General features: G+C 41.0%; 1 protein-coding gene across 2 annotated transcripts in view; it reads left to right on the top strand.

Moving 5' to 3' along the window:
- LOC121546009 (calsyntenin-1) overlaps positions 1-19,220 on the top strand; it is a 119,949-nt gene that overhangs the window by 18,381 nt on the left and 82,348 nt on the right. For both annotated transcript variants that reach the window (XM_041856971.2, XM_041856970.2), the window contains exon 2: positions 17,571-17,693. In XM_041856971.2, the coding sequence (XP_041712905.1) occupies positions 17,571-17,693 (123 nt within the window). The remainder of the gene's footprint in view (positions 1-17,570; positions 17,694-19,220) is intronic.

Genomic DNA, 19,220 nt, shown 5'->3' with positions numbered 1-19,220 from the left:
GTATGAAATACTTGTTCTCCCCACTGTATGTGGTAGTGGAGTATTGGCCTGAGGGCACACACTTAGTGTGTTGTCAATTCTGTAAGAATGTAATGTAATGTTTTTAAAATGGTATAACTGCCTTAATTTTGCCGGATCTCAGGAAGAGTAGCTGCTTCTTGGCAGCATCTAATAGGGATCCATAATAAATACAAATACAAATCGACTATAGCTCAGCCTTCAACACCATAGTACTCTCCAAGCTCATCATCAAGCTCGGGGCCCTGGGTCTGAACCCGGCAATGTGCAACTGGGTCCTGGAATTCCTGACGGGCCTCCCCAGGTGGTGAAGGTAGGAAACAACACCTCCACTTCGCTGATCCTCAACACATGGGCTCCACAAGGGTGCGTGCTCACCCCCCTCCTGTACTCCCTGTTCACCCATGACTGCCTGGTCACGCACACCTCCAACTCAATCATCAAGTTTGTAGATGACACAACAGTAGTAGGCCTGATTACCAACGATGACGAGACAGCCTACAGGGAGGAGGTGAGGGCCCTGGCGGAGTGGTGCCAGGAATATAACCTCCCCCTCAACGTCAACAAAATGAAGGAGCTGATTGTGGACTTCAGGAGACAGCAGAGGATGCATTCCCCTATCCACATCCACGGGACAGCAGTGGAGAAATTGAAAAGCTTACATTTCCTCGGAGTACAATCTGAAATGGTCCACCCACACAGAAGAAGGCGGTGAAGAAGGCTGAATAAATTTGGCTTGGCCCCTAAGACCCTTTCAAACTTTTACAGATGCACAATTGAAAGCATCCCGTTGGGCTGTATCACTGTCTGGTACGGCAACTGCACCGCCGCAACCGCAGGGCTCTCCAGAGGGTGGTGCAGTCTGCCCAACCCATCGCCGGGGGCACACTGCCTGCCCTCCAGGATACTTACAGCACCCGATGTCACAGGAAGGCCAGAAATATCATAATCGACATCAACCACCCGAGCTACGGCCTGTTCACCCCACTATCATCCAGAAGGCGAGGTCAGTATAGGTGCATCAAAGCTGGGACCGAGAGACTGAAACAGCTTCTGTCTCAAGGCCATCAGACTGTTAAATAGCCATCAATAGCCAGCTACCACTCGGTTACTCAATCCTGCACCTTAGAGGCTGCTGCCCTATGTACATAGACATATAATCACTGGTCACTTTTATAATGTTTACATACTGCTTTACTCATTTCATATGTATATACTGTATTCTGCTGTATTTTAGTCAGTGCCATTCCGACATTGCTCATCCTAATATTTATATATTTCTTAAATCCATTCTTTTACTATTAGATTTGTGTGTATTGTTGTGAATTGTTAGATACTACTGCACTATTGGAGCTAGGAACACAAGCATTTCGCTACACCCGCAATAACATCTGCTAAATATGTGTATATGACCAATAACATATTATTCGATTTGAATGACGTGTCTTGCTTAAACGGTGTAGGAGGAGTAGCGTTCCAAATAAAATAATAATAACTAGATTGTAATTGTACATGAAGTACAATTGAGCCCTACAGACGAAGAACCATATGTGCATCATTCCCCATTTTCAGATAATCAATAAATATATATATTGTTATGTGTACCACATCTGGAGTTTTACAGCATAAATGTGCATGTATCACACTTAACTATTCCTACTAGTATTGGGGTATGTATGTGTGTGTGTGTGTGTGTGTGTGTGTGTGTGTGTGTGTGTGTGTGTATATATATATACATACATACATACATACATACATACATACATACATACATACATACATACATACATACATACAGTGAGGGGAAAAAAGTATTTGATCCCCTGCTGATTTTGTACGTTTGCCCACTGACAAAGAAATTATCAGTCTATAAATTTAATGGTAGGTTTATTTGAACAGTGAGAGACAGAATAACAACAACACAAAATCCAGAAAAACGCATTTCAAAAATGTTATAAATTGATTTGCATTTTAATTAGGGAAATAAGTATTTGACCCCCTCTCAATCAGAAAGATTTCTGGCTCCCAGGTGTCTTTTTATACAGGTAATGAGCTGAGATTAGGAGCACACTCTTAAAGGGAGTGCTCCTAATCTCAGTTTGTTACCTGTATAAAAGATACCTGTCCACAGAAGCAATCAATCAATCAGATTCCAAATTTGAGTTCAGCCATAATATTTGTTGTAATATTTGTTCTATATTTTCAGGGGGATGAAATTTAAATTGTAGCCAGCTCTTCAATGCTTGTTTGAAAAAGAGAGATACTTTGAAAAAAATATCATTTTCAATTAATCGAAAAAGAAACATGGCAATCTGCACAAAGGCAAAAAGGCAATTTTTAAACAATGGATTAGCTTTTTTTTGTAATCTACTTGAGAACCATTTGGGTTCAAGTAACACTTTTGAATAAGTGATGCTTTTAGAGAGAGGTTTAGTGCTCTTATATTTAATAATCTCAACCCACCCAATTCATATTCATTATATAGATAGGCACGCTTTATCTAGTCTGGTTTAGCATCCCAGATAAAGCGAAAAAATATTTTGCTCATATGATTTGAAAAACAAATCATCAGGAGTAGGCAGCGCCATAAGTAAGTGAGTAAACTGAGATATGACAAAGGAGTTAATCAGGGCAATTTTTCCATTATGGAGAGCTCATTTATATATTTTGTGATATGAATACCAAGTATGTCTACTTCACCGTCAGCCCATTTTATAGGTAAACTGCAGGATAATGTAAATCTTGTATTTTTTAAAGATCCAATACGTAATATTGTACACTTATTATAATTAGGTTTTAGTCCAGTAAAGTTATATAGATCTTCTTTGAGACATTGCAGGGATCTAGCTTGCGGACTTAATATAAAACTTGAGTCATCGGCATACATGGACACCTTTGTTTTTAAGCCTTGGATTTCTAATCCTCTAATGTTGTTATTTGATCTGATTTTAATAGCTAGCATTTCGATGGCCATAACAAATGGATATGGTGACAGCGGACACCCATGTTTAACTCCTCTTGACAATTCAAAACTCTCTGAGAAGTAGCAGCGATTTACTATTTTACACCTGGGGTTGCTATACATTACATTTACCCTTTTTTATAAGAGAATCACCGGCATTGAAAGAATCCAGGCATTTATAAATAAATACATTATTTTTCAAAATGTGCTATAAAACCAGGACTGGCTTATTATATGTTTCATGATGTTCTATTATTTCTAGTAGTTGTCGTATATTATCTCCAATGTATCGTCCATGTAAAAAACCTGTCTGATCAGGATGAACAATACCTGGTAAAACCTTTTTAATTCTGAGTGCTATGCATTTCGCTAGTATTTTTGCATCACAACATTGAAGTGAAAGAGGCCTCCAGTTTTAAGATAGACTGGATCTTTATATTTGCCATCTGGGTCTTGTTTTAATAATAGTGAAATCAGACCTTCCTGCTGAGTACCTGACAGACTACCATTTCTATAGGATTAGTTAAAACAAGCTAACAATGGAGCTTTAAGTATATCAAAAAAGGCTTGATATACCTCTACTGGTATGCCATCAAGCCCTGGGGTTTTTCCACACTGAAAGGATTTAATAGCCTCAAAAAGTTATTCCTCTGTAATTTGGCCTTCGCACTGATCTTTCTGTACATTTGTTAATTTTCCATTTTTATAATTTGGAAAGAATTCCTTACAGTAATCGTCATTCAGTGGGTGAGGATGAGACGGAAAAGAGAACATCTGCTTAAAATATTTAGCTTCCTCCTTTTTAAAATATAATTTTGAGAATCATAGATGACTGTCTTCAGTAACTAGATTCTGCAAATTATTTTTATTAGCGTTCTTGTGTTGGAGATTCAGGAAGAATTTGGTGAATTTTTCTCAAGTCCATCCAGTTTGCTTTATTTTTGTAATAGATTACATTAGATCGTTCTTGAATAAGTTCCTCCTGTTCTTTTAGTTTTTCCTCTGACTTATTTTGTATCTCTGTAGTATCGTTTTTATTATTATCTACCTGTACTATTAGTTCATGTATTTCCCTTGCTAGTCTTGTCTCTTTAGCCAGAAACTGCTTTTTTATTATTGAAGAATATTGAATTGAATGACCTCTGAAGGTACATTTTAAAGGTATACCAAATAATATGGGGATTTGCTGAACCTATATTGTACTGGAAAAATTCAGTTATAAATTATTTTGTCTTAGTTAAAAATAAATTGTACTCCAGTAAACTTTGATTACATTTCCAATATCCCCGTCCACGTTGAAATTCTATAAGAGTTATGTGAAGGCCAATTAGATGATGATCCGATCGCATTCTGTCTCCTATTAAAACTTTTTTAACCTTTCATGCAAGAGAGAAAGAGACAAAGTAGTCAAGACGACTTGCTTGATTAAGTCTCCTCCATGTGTATCTCACTAGGTCTTGTTTTTTTTGTCTCCAAATATCCACTATTTCTAATGTGCCCATAATATTTCTAGAGTGATTCCCTGTACGGTCCATTTAGGTACTTAACACTGTGTTAGTCTCCCACCATAATGATTTGATCATTTGTTGCCTGTAAATTCAATAAATTGGTATAAATATTTTTGAAGAAGTATGGATCATCCTGATTTGGACCATATAGATTGAGGCAAATCTGTTTTTCATCCACTTTCATATTAAAAAAGATCCATATTTGCACATTCAGATCGACATTTTTGTTAATTAATATCATCACACCTTTTCAGTTCCCTTGTCCATGACAGGAAATTATTTCACCACCCCATTCCTTTCTCCACACAACTTAATCTAAGGATGTAGAGTGAGTTTCCTGTAAACAGTGTATGTTATATTCCTTTTCTTTTAGCCACGTAAAGACTGATCTTCTTTTTTTATAATCTACTAAACCCTTACAATTATATCTGGCTATACTTATTTCACCCTTTACCATATCTAAATACTATTCTCAGTCTAAATTGACCATAATTAGTGATTGTAAAGTTATTTCCATAAGAGGTATTATGACGGTCAAAATGTACGATTTGAAATGTCTGATATTTAGAATTCAAGAAACCGGTTCTAGCATTATTTGTTTTATTCCCTTGCCTGTTTGACTGTGAGCCATTGCTACAGATGTTAGAACATTGAGTCAAGATATTATGTGTGTAGTAAATCTGAGTAGGTTGATGTGTATGATATTGGATGTGATTTAGTGAGAGTGTGTATGATGTCTGGGTAAGAGTAAGACTATAATGTGTGATGTCCAAGTAAATAATAACCCAGACAATTTGCATGGTTGAGCGTCTATGTGTGTAACATGAAGTGAGTATAGCCTTAATATTCAGGATGATAATTGTAATCCATATCGTATCACCATCATAGTTGCATCATAGTTACCTTTAACATAATTTTCAGAGAAAAACACATCCCAGCATTTCCATAGCAATTGACGTTTCACATGATCATGAGAGACCTTGCATTACTTTAGAGACGGCTTCACTACAGTACAAATGTATCCCGTACAATATGGTATTATTCCCCAATGTCCCTGTTCTGATATCTTGCCGTTGCTTGTTGTAAACATAGATAAACATGTAGACAAAGACATAGAAAAGATAGACAAACAAAAAAACATATTAAATTATAGAAAAGTTCTCGACAATAGGGAGAGAGGGAGAGGAGAGAGAGTGTGAGAGGAGAGATCAAGTGTGTGTATGTATAAATCCATATGTGAGCGAGCATGTAATTGAGTGCGTGTGTGTTCATATCAGATATTCTTACAGTTCCCATACCTTTTTTTCCCCCGTAACCTGATGTCCCATAGAATGTAGTACAGCCATGGTGTTATGGAGCTGTCTCGGAAGAGCTGTCCATCTATAAAGAGTTTGTCCACAATGAGAAAGGCACGCTTACCCCTCTCCCTCTGTTGCCTCTACAGGATAAAGCCTCTTGCGACGTTCATTTATCTCCCGGGGAAATTGGTCATTGAGACCGAATTTGGTCCCTTTAAGCTCCTTTCCCCTGCTTTTGATCAGCTCCTTTTGTTGGTAGTGTTCAAATTTTGCGATGAAAGGTCAGGCAACCTTGGTCTTGTCGCTCCAAGTCTGTGCACTCAGAGGAAAGCCACCTTGTTTACAGTCTCTAGAGGAAGTTTCAAAGCGGATTGCGTGAACTCTGATCGCCCCCTCTGGATTATTGGATGCGTCCTCAGGAATCCCAGAAAATATTAGATATACACGCATGCTATGGGTTTGTATGTCTAGTAGCAACTCACTCATCACCCTGTTTTCCCTGAGTAGACAATCCATGTTGGAATCGAGGGTTTTTACCTTGGCTGTGAGTGCCTTGTTCTCTCCTTGGAGCGTGAGAATTTCACTCTGGCTAAACTCCAAACTCCCCCTCAGCCAACTCCCCCTCAGCCCTGCTACCTCCTCACAACTTTTCAAGTGTTGCATGGATTCCAGCAAGAGCACTAGCCTCTACTTCAACGGTAAGTAAATTGTCCGTGTCTGTAGATGAATCTGTCTTTCTTTTTTTTGTCGGGTTAGTTTTTTTGTGAGGTAGCCAGATCTTTCCATGATGGAGTATGTTGTTCCTCCATAGCATAAAGCGTTGATACTCGTCGATTTCCCTCAGGATCTCCTTAGTATCCAGGTTGGCTCAGAACTGCAACCAGTTGTTTACTAATGTTTTTAACGATGCGTCTTTCCCACGACACCGTAAAAGCCGCACACCTGTGTGATCTGCTTTCGTGATTTCCTCATAGAAGCGTGATGCAGTCCGGCCACTTGGCTTTTAAGGCTAGCAGGTATGTGAATATCTCCAAGCTGTAGTATCCCCTGTCCACAAAGTCTCCCATAAGAATGTAGTTTGTGTCTGGAACATCTAAAGTGTTGGTCCCATGTTTCATGAGCTGAAATAAAAGATCCCCAACATTTTCCATACGAACAAAAAGCTTATTTCTCTCAGATTTTGTGCACAGATTTGTTTACATTCCTGTTAGTGAGTATTTCTCCTTTGCCAAGATAATCCATCCACCTGACTGGTGTGGCATATCAAGAAGCTGATTAAACAGCATGATCATTACACAGGTGCATCTTGTGCTGGGGACAATACAATGCCACAGATGTCTGAAGTTTTGTGGGAGCGTGTAATTGGCATGCTGACCTCAGGAATGTCCACCAGAGCTGTTGCCAGAGAATTGAATGTTAATTTCTCTACCATAAGCCACCACCAACGTCATTTGAAAGACTTCTGCAGTACGTCCAACCAGCCTCACAAACACAGACCACGTGTATGGCGTTGTGTGGGCGAGCGGTTTGCTGATGTCAATGTTGGTAACAGAGTGCCCCATGGTGGCGCTGGGGTTATGGTATAGGCAGGCATAAGCTACGGACAATGAACACAATTGTATTTTATCGCTTGCTATTTAAATGCACAGAGACGAGAACCTGAGGCCCATTGTTGTACCATTTATCCGCCGTCATCACCTCATGTTTCAGCATGATACTGCACGACCCCATGTTGCAAGGATCTGTACTCAATTCCTGGAGGCTGAAAATGTCCCATTTGTTCCATGGCCTGCATACTCACCAGACATGTCACCCATTGAGCATGTTTGGGATGCTCTGGATCGACATGTAGGACAGTGTGTTCCAGTTCCCGCCAATATCCAGCAACTTCGCACAGCCATTGAAAAAGAGTGGGACAACATTTCACAGGCCACAATCAACAGCCTGATCAACTATAGGTGAAAGAGATCTGTCACGCTGCATGAGGCAAATGGAGGTCACTGACTGGTTTTCTGATCCAAGCCTCTAACTTTTTTTTAGGTATCTGTGACATACAGATGCATATCTATATTCCCAGTCATGTGAAATCCATAGATTGGGCCGGATGATTTTATTTCAATTGACTGATTTCCTTGTATGAACTGTAACTCAGTAAAATCTTTGAAATTGTTGCATGTTGCGTTAATATTTTTGTTCCGTATAAGTAGGCTATAATTAAGCAATAAGGCCCGAGGAGAGGTGTGGTATATGGATACAGCCCTTAGCCATGGTATATTGGCTATATACCTCAAACCCCCGAGGTGCATTATTGCTATTATGAACTGGTTACAAACGTTATTAGAACAGTAAAAATACATGTTTTATCATTTCAGCCAATCAGCATTCAGGGCTCGAACCACCCAGTTTCAAATTAAGAAATAAGGCCGAAGAGGGTGTGGTATATGGCCAATATACCACGACTAACAACTATTCTTATGCACGATGCAACGTCGAGGTGCCTTATTGCTATTATAAACTGGTTACCAACATAATTACAACAGAAAAACTAAAATGTTTGTCGTACCCGTGGTATACGGTCTGATATATCATAGCTTTCAGCCAATCAGCATTCAGGGCTCGAACCACCCAATTTATACCTTTTATTCTATACTCTAAAATGCTGCATTGGATTTGAGGCACGACAGGGAAAGTTCATGTAATCTGCTGTATATAGGCCAACAAGACCTGAGCATGTAGGCAAAGTATCTCAATCAAACTGGACTATACTAGGCAATATCACAAAATGACTGTCATATGGGTGAAAAGGGTATTTTGTGTCCGTCATCCCTCCCCTTTGTTTGTTTCGACGCTCCTTTCTGTTTTTCCTTTGTAGCACTGATTCTGCAGATTGTAGCAGCTAGTTTGAAGAGTTTTACTTGCATTGCTGAATATGTAGTTGTCTCAAGTACTTTGATTGAAGACAGACCGAGAGAGACAGACCAAGACCGAGAGAGACAGACACAGAGCGTGAGAGAGACCTAGAGGGAGACCTAGAGAAAGAGGGAAAAAGACACGGAGAGACATAGAGCGGGAGAGAGACATAGAGCGAGAACGAAAGAGGGAAAGGAAAAGAGAGAGACCAAGAGACCGACAGAAAGAGAGATCGACAGAGAGAAACAGAGATCGACATAGCGAGAGAGAAAATGAGAGAGAGAGAGACAGACAGCGTGAGTGAGAGTGGTCAGTAACTCCACCACCAGCTCTACAGTAATCAGGGATCAGGTCTCTCACAGCTGGTACTTCTCTCATAGCTGGTACCTCCGCCCTCCACGTTTCCACCACACACACACTTTGCACAGACTCGCCGAGGACTTGATGTGTTCTTCTGGCTACTCATCCTGTCATCAGTAGAATGTTACATGAAGGTTGGCTAAACACACTGTCACTGTAGAAAGTAATGCACACAAGATTCTACAACAGGGTACCCAACTGGCGGTCCGCCGCAGCAATATTATTTGGCCCCCCAAATTAATTATTAATATTTTTTTCATATTTAAAATAAATAAATAATAATAATAACACTTTTGGACCTGAGATGCAAAAAGTTCCAAATGCAAGGTCCCAAGAAGAAAGTGACCCTACCTAAATAATGCAAAAGTTACATTTTAATGAATGAGTGAGAATGCAGGAGACTGTCAACTAATAAAGCAGGCAGCGGACCATTTGTGGTGCTGAAATGTAAAGCTGCAACCACAGCGCAATCAATAGGAGGTGCATGGTGCTGAAAATATAGCTTAATTGTTATGCAAGTTATTCACGTAAACAATCTTCATTTTAATTTGACTTTACAAACAATGAGGGCTTAATTGGAGTGTCTTTCTTCCGAGCCGAGGCCCATATAAAATAACTTAACTGGCTGAGGTAGGCTATTTGGCTTAACAACATCTTTCATAAAAAAAAAATGGCCTAATAGAAGTAGGATTTTTGTATTTATTAGGCCTACTTACAATTGCAACTAGCCAAAAAGGTAGCGTCCTACATAAAACAATTATTTAAAGAAAAAAAGCCAATGTCTGAATGTCTGTATCAGGAGTCTCGGGATAACCTGCTCCTGTAATAACAAAACAAACAGAAAATAGTCAGCATGAGACCTAAAATAGCCCTGGATAAGCACTAATAATAACAATGATAATAATAATCACAATAATGTTAGTAGCCTATATGACTATTTATTAAATACTAAGTTACTTTCTTAATGGAGAAAGTTGCATTTCCCCTCGGACAAGATCTTGTGGATGTCGGGTGAGAGGGATGTGATTTTGTGCAGGCAGTCCTCGATTGACTTATGTGAAAGCCGGTTCCTGTCGTGAGTCTTGATTGTGTTCATAGAGGATAAGGAGGACTCGCAGGTGTAAGTCGATCCAAACATTGTTAGCACATAAAATGCAAGTTTCTTTATTGTGCTGTATTCCTCTGAACATGCCACCCAAAATGCACACAAGGACTCAGCACTCCTGTGAGCATCCCTGATTTGGCTCGAGGTCTGGAATTCAATCAGCTCAGTTTGAATTGCGGCCTCCTCCTCCAGCGAGGGTATCTTTTTCTTAGCAAGAGAGGAGAATTCTCCACCTGGGCGGACTGTGAAAGGATCACGTACAAACGCAATGATATCCTTGGGCATGCTGTACTCTTCTAATCTGTAGGAAAAGTTTTCCCTCAGCTGCTTGATGAAATCTTCCATCACCTCTGTGACAATGCTGCAGCCTGGTCCCTCTGCCTGTCGTTTCTTCAGTGTGCTGAAGTGCAGTAGCCTTCCAGATGACAAGTCCAAATCGAACTACTCAAGCTTCGTAGTAAATGCCTCAAGTCTTTCCACCATGTCCACGACTGTTGTCCCACTTCCTTGTAACTGCAGATTTAACCCGTTTAAGTGACGGAATATGTCCGATTAAAAAAGCAACATTAGAGAGGAATTCCTCAATTTCATGCATGGAGGCGGCGGCTGGCTGTAGACGCAGACATGGGCACCTGTTTGACAGATGCAATTATGCCATCCATAGACTTGTCGGTAGCCAATTCCTCCAACTGTCACAATGCGCTTTTTAAATACCTCTGCGTCTGTGAAGGGCATGTTGTGTTTGGTTAGAACCCAGGACTCTTTTAGGGAAGCACTTGTGACCTGTTGTTGGGTCAGGCCACGAAGGAGGATTCTGCTGCCGTGTGTGTAGCTTGCAATTAATGCTTCAATTTTTCTGCGTCGGGCCTCTGTCTGGGGCGGGAAGGCCACTTTGAAAGTACCATGCTTAGATTCATAATGCCGTCTGAGATTTGAAGTCTTTGCAAACAGTGACATTTTCATTGCAAATAAGACACACTGGTTTGGCATTGGAGAAAGATGGGAAGATGAACGCATATCTCTCTGTCCATTCTTCCCTGAAACTTAAATTTTCATTATCCACCTATTTGATACATTTTGAGAGCAACATTTTCTCTTGCTATCAAGCTAATTGTTCTGAACGAATGTTGACATAAAGTAGTGTAGACTACAGTAGGCTACGTAGACCTGTTTTTCCCCACCAATCAATGCACAGAGAAATAGACAAAATAATAATTGAATAGACATTGGGGATTTTATGAGCTTAATCAGATCGAAATTATTTGATTGTCACTGAATTTATGATGTACTAATCAGATGTGTTAAAAATGTTGTTCAATTTGTAGTGTAGGCCTATTCATTGTGCTAATATTATATTCTAATTATGTTCTGGCCTGCCTACTATTAGCTCAGAGAAAATTTGGCCCGAGGCCTGGGATTGCCTATTCCTCTGGGGAAGCTTCAAATTCTAGTGACTCGCAAAAAATACGTGTTTCGACAGTCGAGGAAATGCCAAGGAAAGTGGAAGGGGGGAAAAGTAAGGAACTTGTCTGTCGGCCTTGCATTAAAGAATATAATTGGTTAAAGAAAATTGTGATAAATAAAGTATACCAGTTTAATTTAAGGACCAAAGGATTGACAGCCGTCCCATATAGATTGCAAAATAGCTGGGAAGAGATTTGACGTACCGATTCCATGGCATAGTGTTTATGAATTGATACGCAAAACGACGCCGAATTCAAAACTTAGAATTGTTCAATTTAAATTATTATATAAAATTCATGCTACCAATAGAATGTTATTTATATGGGGGATACAATCTACCCAGCTCTGCAGATTTGACTGCGACGAGACAGAATCATTAGATCATTTGTTTTGGTACTGTCCATTTGTAGCTTGTTTTTGGACACCGGTCCAGGAATGGCTAAAGGATTGCAATATTTACCTGGAGCTAACCCTGCAGAAAGCACTACTGGGTGATCTGAAAAGTCAGTCAATCGATAAATAATATAATAATACTTTTAGCAAAAAAATTTTTTTTAAATTTACGATCTGTAGAAACAATGAGAATAGAAAGGTTCAGAACTTTTGTAAAACAGCACAGTTAAAATATATGGCAAATAGAAATCCAATATGGATCGTGTTAAGAGATAGATGGGAAGTGTTGAATGGAGCTGAAGGATGGGACTAATAACAACAACTGATAACAACAAGATAACTAATGTAAAGCACACTGTGTCCATAATAAGTATATAGGTTGAGAGGGAAAGGGAAGGGAAAGGGAGATATCTAGTCAGTTGTACAACTGAATGCATTCAACTGAAATGTGTCTTCCGCATTTAACCCAACCCCTCTGAATCAGAGAGGTGCGGGGGGCTGCCTTAATCGACATCCACGTCTTCGGCGCCCGGGGAGCAATTAGGGTTAAGTGCCTTGCTCAAGGGCACATCGACAGATTTTTCACCTAGTCGGCTCGGGGATTAGAACTAGCGACCTTTCGGTTACTGGCACAACGCTCTTACCCACTAAGCTACCCACTAAGCTACCTGCCGCCCTTTTGTGAAAGCTTTTGTGAAAGAGCACAGTTTGAAAAATATGGCATATAGAAGCAAACCAGATGGACATCATGAAAATGATCGGAGTAAAAACAAACAAAATATATTTATTGTAGAATTTGACTGTGTCTGTAAAATGTATATAGTATGTCTGGGCTGGAAGTAGAGGCCTAAGCGTTGTTGTTCACTAGTTTACTCCAATTGGGTAAGGGGTGGTGGGGTTGGAAAGTAATGAAGGGAAATATAATTTAAAAAAGGATAAGTGTATGTACAGTGGGGAAAAAAAGTATTTAGTCAGCCACCAATTGTGCAAGTTCTCCCACTTAAAAAGATGAGAGAGGCCTGTAATTTTCATCATAGGTACACGTCAACTATGACAGACAAATTGAGATTTTTTTTCTCCAGAAAATCACATTGTAGGATTTTTTATGCATTTATTTGCAAATTATGGTGGAAAATAAGTATTTGGTCACCTACAAACAAGCAAGATTTCTGGCTCTCACAGACCTGTAACTTCTTATTTAAGAGGCTCCTCTGTCCTACACTCGTTACCTGTATTAATGGCACCTGTTTGAACTTGTTATCAGTATAAAAGACACCTGTCCACAACCTCAAACAGTCACACTCCAAACTCCACTATGGCCAAGACCAAAGAGCTGTCAAAGGACACCAGAAACAAAATTGTAGACCTGCACCAGGCTGGGAAGACTGAATCTGCAATAGGTAAGCAGCTTGGTTTGAAGAAATCAACTGTGGGAGCAATTATTAGGAAATGGAAGACATACAAGACCACTGATAATCTCCCTCGATCTGGGGCTCCACGCAAGATCTCACCCCGTGGGGTCAAAATGATCACAAGAACGGTGAGCAAAAATACCAGAACCACACGGGGGGACCTAGTGAATGACCTGCAGAGAACTGGGACCAAAGTAACAAAGCCCACCATCAGTAACACACTACGCCGCCAGGGACTCAAATCCTGCAGTGGCAGACGTGTCCCCCTGCTTAAGCCAGTACATGTCCAGGCCCGTCTGAAGTTTGCTAGAGTGCATTTGGATGATCCAGAAGAGGATTGGGAGAATGTCATATGGTCAGATGAAACCAAAATAGAACTTTTTGGTAAAAACTCAACTCGTCGTGTTTGGAGGACAAAAAATGCTGAGTTGCATCCAAAGAACACCATACCTACTGTGAAGCATGTGGGTGGAAACATCATGCTTTGGGGCTGTTTTTCTGCAAAGGGACCAGGACGACTGATCCGTGTAAAAGAAAGAATGAATGGGGCCATATATCGTGAGATTTTGAGTGAAAACCTCCTTCCATCAGCAAGGGCATTGAAGATGAAACGTGGCTGGGTCTTTCAGCATGACAATGATCCCAAACACACCGCCCGGGCAACGAAGGAGTGGCTTCGTAAGAAGCATTTCAAGGTCCTGGAGTGGCCTAGCCAGTCTCCAGATCTCAACCCCATAGAAAATCTTTGGAGGGAGTTGAAAGTCCGTGTTGCCCAGCGACAGCCCCAAAACATCACTGCTCTAGAGGAGATCTGCATGGAGGAATGGGCCAAAATACCAGCAACAGTGTGTGAAAACCTTGTGAAGACTTACAGAAAACGTTTGACCTGTGTCATTGCCAACAAAGGGTATATAACAAAGTATTGAGAAACTTTTGTTATTGACCAAATACTTATTTTCCACCATAATTTGCAAATAAATTCATTAAAAATCCTACAATGTGATTTTCTGGAATTTGTTTTCTCATTTTGTCTGTCATAGTTGACGTGTACCTATGATGAAAATTACAGGCCTCTCTCATCTTTTTAAGTGGGAGAACTTGCACAATTGGTGGCTGACTAAATACTTTTTTCCCCACTGTATGTGTGTATATATACAGTGGGGAGAACAAGTATTTGATACACTGCCGATTTTGCAGGTTTTCCTACTTACAAAGCATGTAGAGGTCTGTCATTTTTATCATAGGTACACTTCAACTGTGAGAGACGAAATCTAAAACAAAAATCCAGAAAATCACATTGTATGATTTTTAAGTAATTAATTTTCATTTTATTGCATGACATAAGTATTTGATACATCAGAAAAGCAGAACTTAATATTTGGTACAGAAACCTTTGTTTGCAATTACAGAGATCATACGTTTCCTGTAGGTCTTGACCAGGTTTGAACACACTGCAGCAGGGATTTTGGCCCACTCCTCCATACAGACCTTCTCCAGATCATTCAGGTTTTGGGGCTGTCGCTGGGCAATACGGACTTTCAGCTCCCTCCAAAGATTTTCTATTTGGTTCAGGTCTGGAGACTGGCTAGGCCACTCCAGGACCTTGAGATGCTTCTTACAGAGCCACTCCTTAGTTGCCCTGGCTGTGTGTTTCGGGTCGTTGTCATGCTGGAAGACCCAGCCACGACCCATCTTCAATGCTCTTACTCCAGTCTCCAGACCTTAATCCCATAGAAAATCTGTGGAGGGAGCTGAAGGTTCGAGTTGCCAAACGTCAGCCTCGAAACCGTAATGTCTTGGAGAAGATCTGCAAAGAGGAGTGGAACAAAATCCCTCCTGAGATGTGTGCAAACCTGGTGGCCAACTACAAGAAACGTCTGACCTCTGTGATTGCCAACAAGGGTTTTGCCACCAAGTACTAAGTAATTTCCCTAATTAAAATGCAAATCAATTTATAACATTTTTGACATGCGTTTTTCTGGATTTTTGTTGTTGTTATTCTGTCTCTCACTGTTCAAATAAACCTACCATTAAAATTATAGACTGATCATGTCTTTCAGTGCAAACGTACAAAATCAGCAGGGGATCAAATACTTTTTTCCCTCACTGTATATATGTGTGTGTATATATATATATATTTTTTGTATAATAATAAATACATCTAATTTTACTGATTGCATCAGTTACAGTGCATTCGGAAAGTATTCAGAACCCTTCCCTTTTTCCATATTTTGTTACGTTACAGCCTTATTCTAAAATTGATTAAAATAAAATGTCATCAATCTACACACAATACCAAAAAAACAGGTTTTTAGAAATGTTTGCACATTTATAACAAATAAAAAACATACCTTATTTATATAAGTGTTCAGACCCTTTGCTTTGAGACTCGAAATTGAGCTCAGTTGCATCCTTTTTCAATTGATCATCCTTGAGATGTTTCTACAACTTGGAGTCCACCGTTGGTAAATTCAATTGATTGGACATTATTTGGAAAGGAACACACCTGTCTATATAAGGTCCCACAGTTGTCAGAGCAATAACCAAGCCATGAGGTCGAAGGAATTGTCCGTAGAGCTCCGCGACAGGATTGTGTCGAAGCACAGATCTGGGGAAGGGTAGCAAAAATGTCTGCAGCATTGAAGGTCCCCAAGAACACAGTGGCCTCCATCATTCTTAAATGGAAGAAGTTTGGAACCACCAATACTTTTCCTAGAGCTGGCCACCTGGCCAAACTGAGCAATAGGGGGAGAAGGGCCTTGGTCAGGGAGGTGACAAATAAGCCGATTGTCACTCTGACAGAGCTCCAGAGTTCCTCTGTGGAGATGGGAGAACCTTCCAGAAGGACAACCATCTCTACAGCATTCCACCAATCACACCTTTATGGTAGAGTGGCCAGACTGAAGCCACTCCTCAGTAAAAGGCACATGACAGCCCGCTTGGAGTTTGCCAAAAGGCACCTAACGGACTCTCAGACAATGAGAAACAAGATTCTCTACTGATGAAACCAAGATTGAACTCTTTGGCGTGATTGCCAAGCGTCAAGTCTGGAGGAAATCAGGGCCCCCCTCATCTCCTGGCCAATACCATCCCTATGGAGAAGCATGGTGGTGGCATCATCATGCTGTGGGGATGTTTTTCAGCGGCAGGGACTGGGAGACTAGTCAGGATCGAGGGAAAGATTAATGGAGGGAAGTACAGAGTTCCTTTATGAAAACCTGCTCCAGAGCGCTCAGGACCTCAGCCTGGGGCAAAGGTTCACCTTCCAACAGGACAACAACCCTAAGCACACATCCAAGACAACGCAGGAGTGGCTTCGGGACAAGTCTCTGAATGTCCTTGAGTGGCCCAGCCAGAGCCTGGACTTCAACCCGTTCGAACATCTCTGGAGAGACCTGAAAATAGCTGTGCAGTTACGCTTCATATCCACCCTGACAGAGCTTGAGAGGATCTGTAGGGACGAATGGGAGAAACTCCACAAATACAGGTGTACCAAGCTTGTAGCGTCATACCCAATAAAACTCAAGACTATAATCTCTGCCAATGGTGCTTCAACAAAGTACTGATTAAAGGGTCTGAATACTTATGTAAATGTGATATGGCTGTAACGTAACAAAATGTTGAAAAAGTGAAGTGGTCTTAATACTTTCCGAATGCACTGTATTTAGCCATGGAGCACTTTCTGATTGGCCAGTGAGGGGCCAACCCTTGACATCCTCACAACTTGTTTATTTATACAAACCCTGACCTTTCACGCTACCATCAACTACAGCGCCATAATTCCGTTTGTGAAAATAGCAAAAATATTTCTGAACCAGCACTAAGATTTACCATTGTGTTAGGTTTGTTAAAATGGAGCCCAAAATCTCTGCCGAACTGAGAGTATAGAGAAGCCTGTGCTTGAAGGCTGACTGATTACTGGAATGTCTTCAGGTGTGTCAGTTCAGGGCTAGATGATTAGGAGAACGGCCCGCAGTAGCCCTAGTTTCAACTATCTGGCCAGGCCGGACTTATTTTTATTTTATTTGAATTTGCCCTGGGGCTTTTAGCTCCATCATTGATTCATGTGCTTCAAAAACCTGTACGTTTTTCTTATCGAAATGCACTGCAGCTAATTTTCTCTCATTCTCTCCTTTACAGTGAATAAGCACAAACCATGGATTGAGACGACGTATCATGGCATCGTAACGGAAAATGACGACAAAGTACTTCTGGACCCTCCACTAATCGCCCTAGACAAAGATGCCCCATTGCACTACGCAGGTGAGAGCTTTTTCTTCTACGGTCTCCTGGTATGACCTTTTCTCTGAACCCCTTGATTCATTGATTATTTTTATGTCTCTGTGTGCAGTTTGAAGAGTTGCTAACTGGTTTTAGCGCAAATGCTAACTAGCCTTAGTGCAATGACTGGAAGTCTATGGTAACTGCTAGCATGCTAGTAGATACCATAGACTTCAAGTCATTGCGCTAACACTAGTTAGCATTGGCTCACAAAACTACCTCTAACTTCCTTCATGCTGGATGCAGAGACATAAAAGGGGTATCCATGCGTTCATCTGACTCTGGGGAAGTAGATAAAGTGATTTGTTGCCAAAATCCCGAAGTATCCCTAAAAGGCCAAGGTCATCGGTGCTACTTCTGCAATATCCAGTCTTACACTCTACATTAATTGAAGTGGATATGCACCACCCAGTTTATGCTCCAAATCTAGCCAGGGGAGAAGTTGCATATTAGATTTGTTTTTTACGACACAGTGGTACGCAGCTGGTCCTCATATCCATCATAAGAACCTTTTCATATCCAGATCAATCAGAAGTTTCGCCTTTTAATGTTTATCTCCGACGAGGGGCACAATTTAAAGTGCGCATGTGCCAAGACGGCATTACGGTCGGGACTTTTTTTAATCACACAAGATTGACTTTGGCTATAGCGCTGGGGCATTGGGAATGGCTTTCCCCCCTTCTCTATCTCGTGCATTCTGTGATCTTCAGTACTCCCTACACAACTCTCCCATCTCCCTTATTTTGCCCTTGCCCCTTTTTTGAATTTACTGTACTTAATCAACTGAGATGGGTGAACTGTTTTTCCTCAGAGAAAACAACTCAAGAATATAAGAATTCTGTTACTGTTTGTGTTCTAGACCAGGGTTTCCCAAACTCGGTCCTGGGGACACCCCTGGGTGCACGTTTAGGTTTTTGCCCTAGCATTGCAAAGCTGATTCAAATAACCAACTCCCCATCAAGCTTTGATTATTTGAATCTGCTGTGTAGTGCTAGGCAAAAACCAAAACGTGCACCCAATAGAGAACTCAACGTGAAGAGGAATAAAACCACTATTCCCATTCATTGCACGACGATTGGTTCCTCTTGTAGTAAATTGGAGTTCAATAGAGCGCTCCGCGCTTTCCTTTCTTCTTTGTATGCCACGCACCCCTTTGATGAGGAAGGGAAATGGACAGTGTGTCCTGGCAAACTGGCTCTCCCAGGGGCCGACAATCTGGCCTCGCGTGGCAGCCGGGGTGACTGTCAGTGGTTTGCCAAACCTCCTCCTGCCAATCCCCCTCTGTGTACAAACAAGGCTCACTGCAGAGCCACTGTACTCGATGGGCCGGGCAGTGACGTTGGATCCACAGCGTGAATGTCTGTGTGAGAATGGTATGGTGGTGTGTGCCCTACATCATTGATGTGTGCATGCATGGGTGTGGTTGTGACATTCTGTGTCCATGTGTCCACACACAAGTGTGGGTGGGTTCACTGGGGCAGGGGCAGCAATGGTAGGTTTTTAAGCCCT

The sequence above is a fragment of the Coregonus clupeaformis genome, chromosome 30, assembly GCF_020615455.1.
Source record: "Coregonus clupeaformis isolate EN_2021a chromosome 30, ASM2061545v1, whole genome shotgun sequence".
Taxonomy (NCBI): Eukaryota; Metazoa; Chordata; class Actinopteri; order Salmoniformes; family Salmonidae; genus Coregonus; species Coregonus clupeaformis.
The sequence above is the reverse complement of the archived record's forward strand: the minus strand, read 5'-3'. Positions and strand labels throughout refer to the sequence as shown.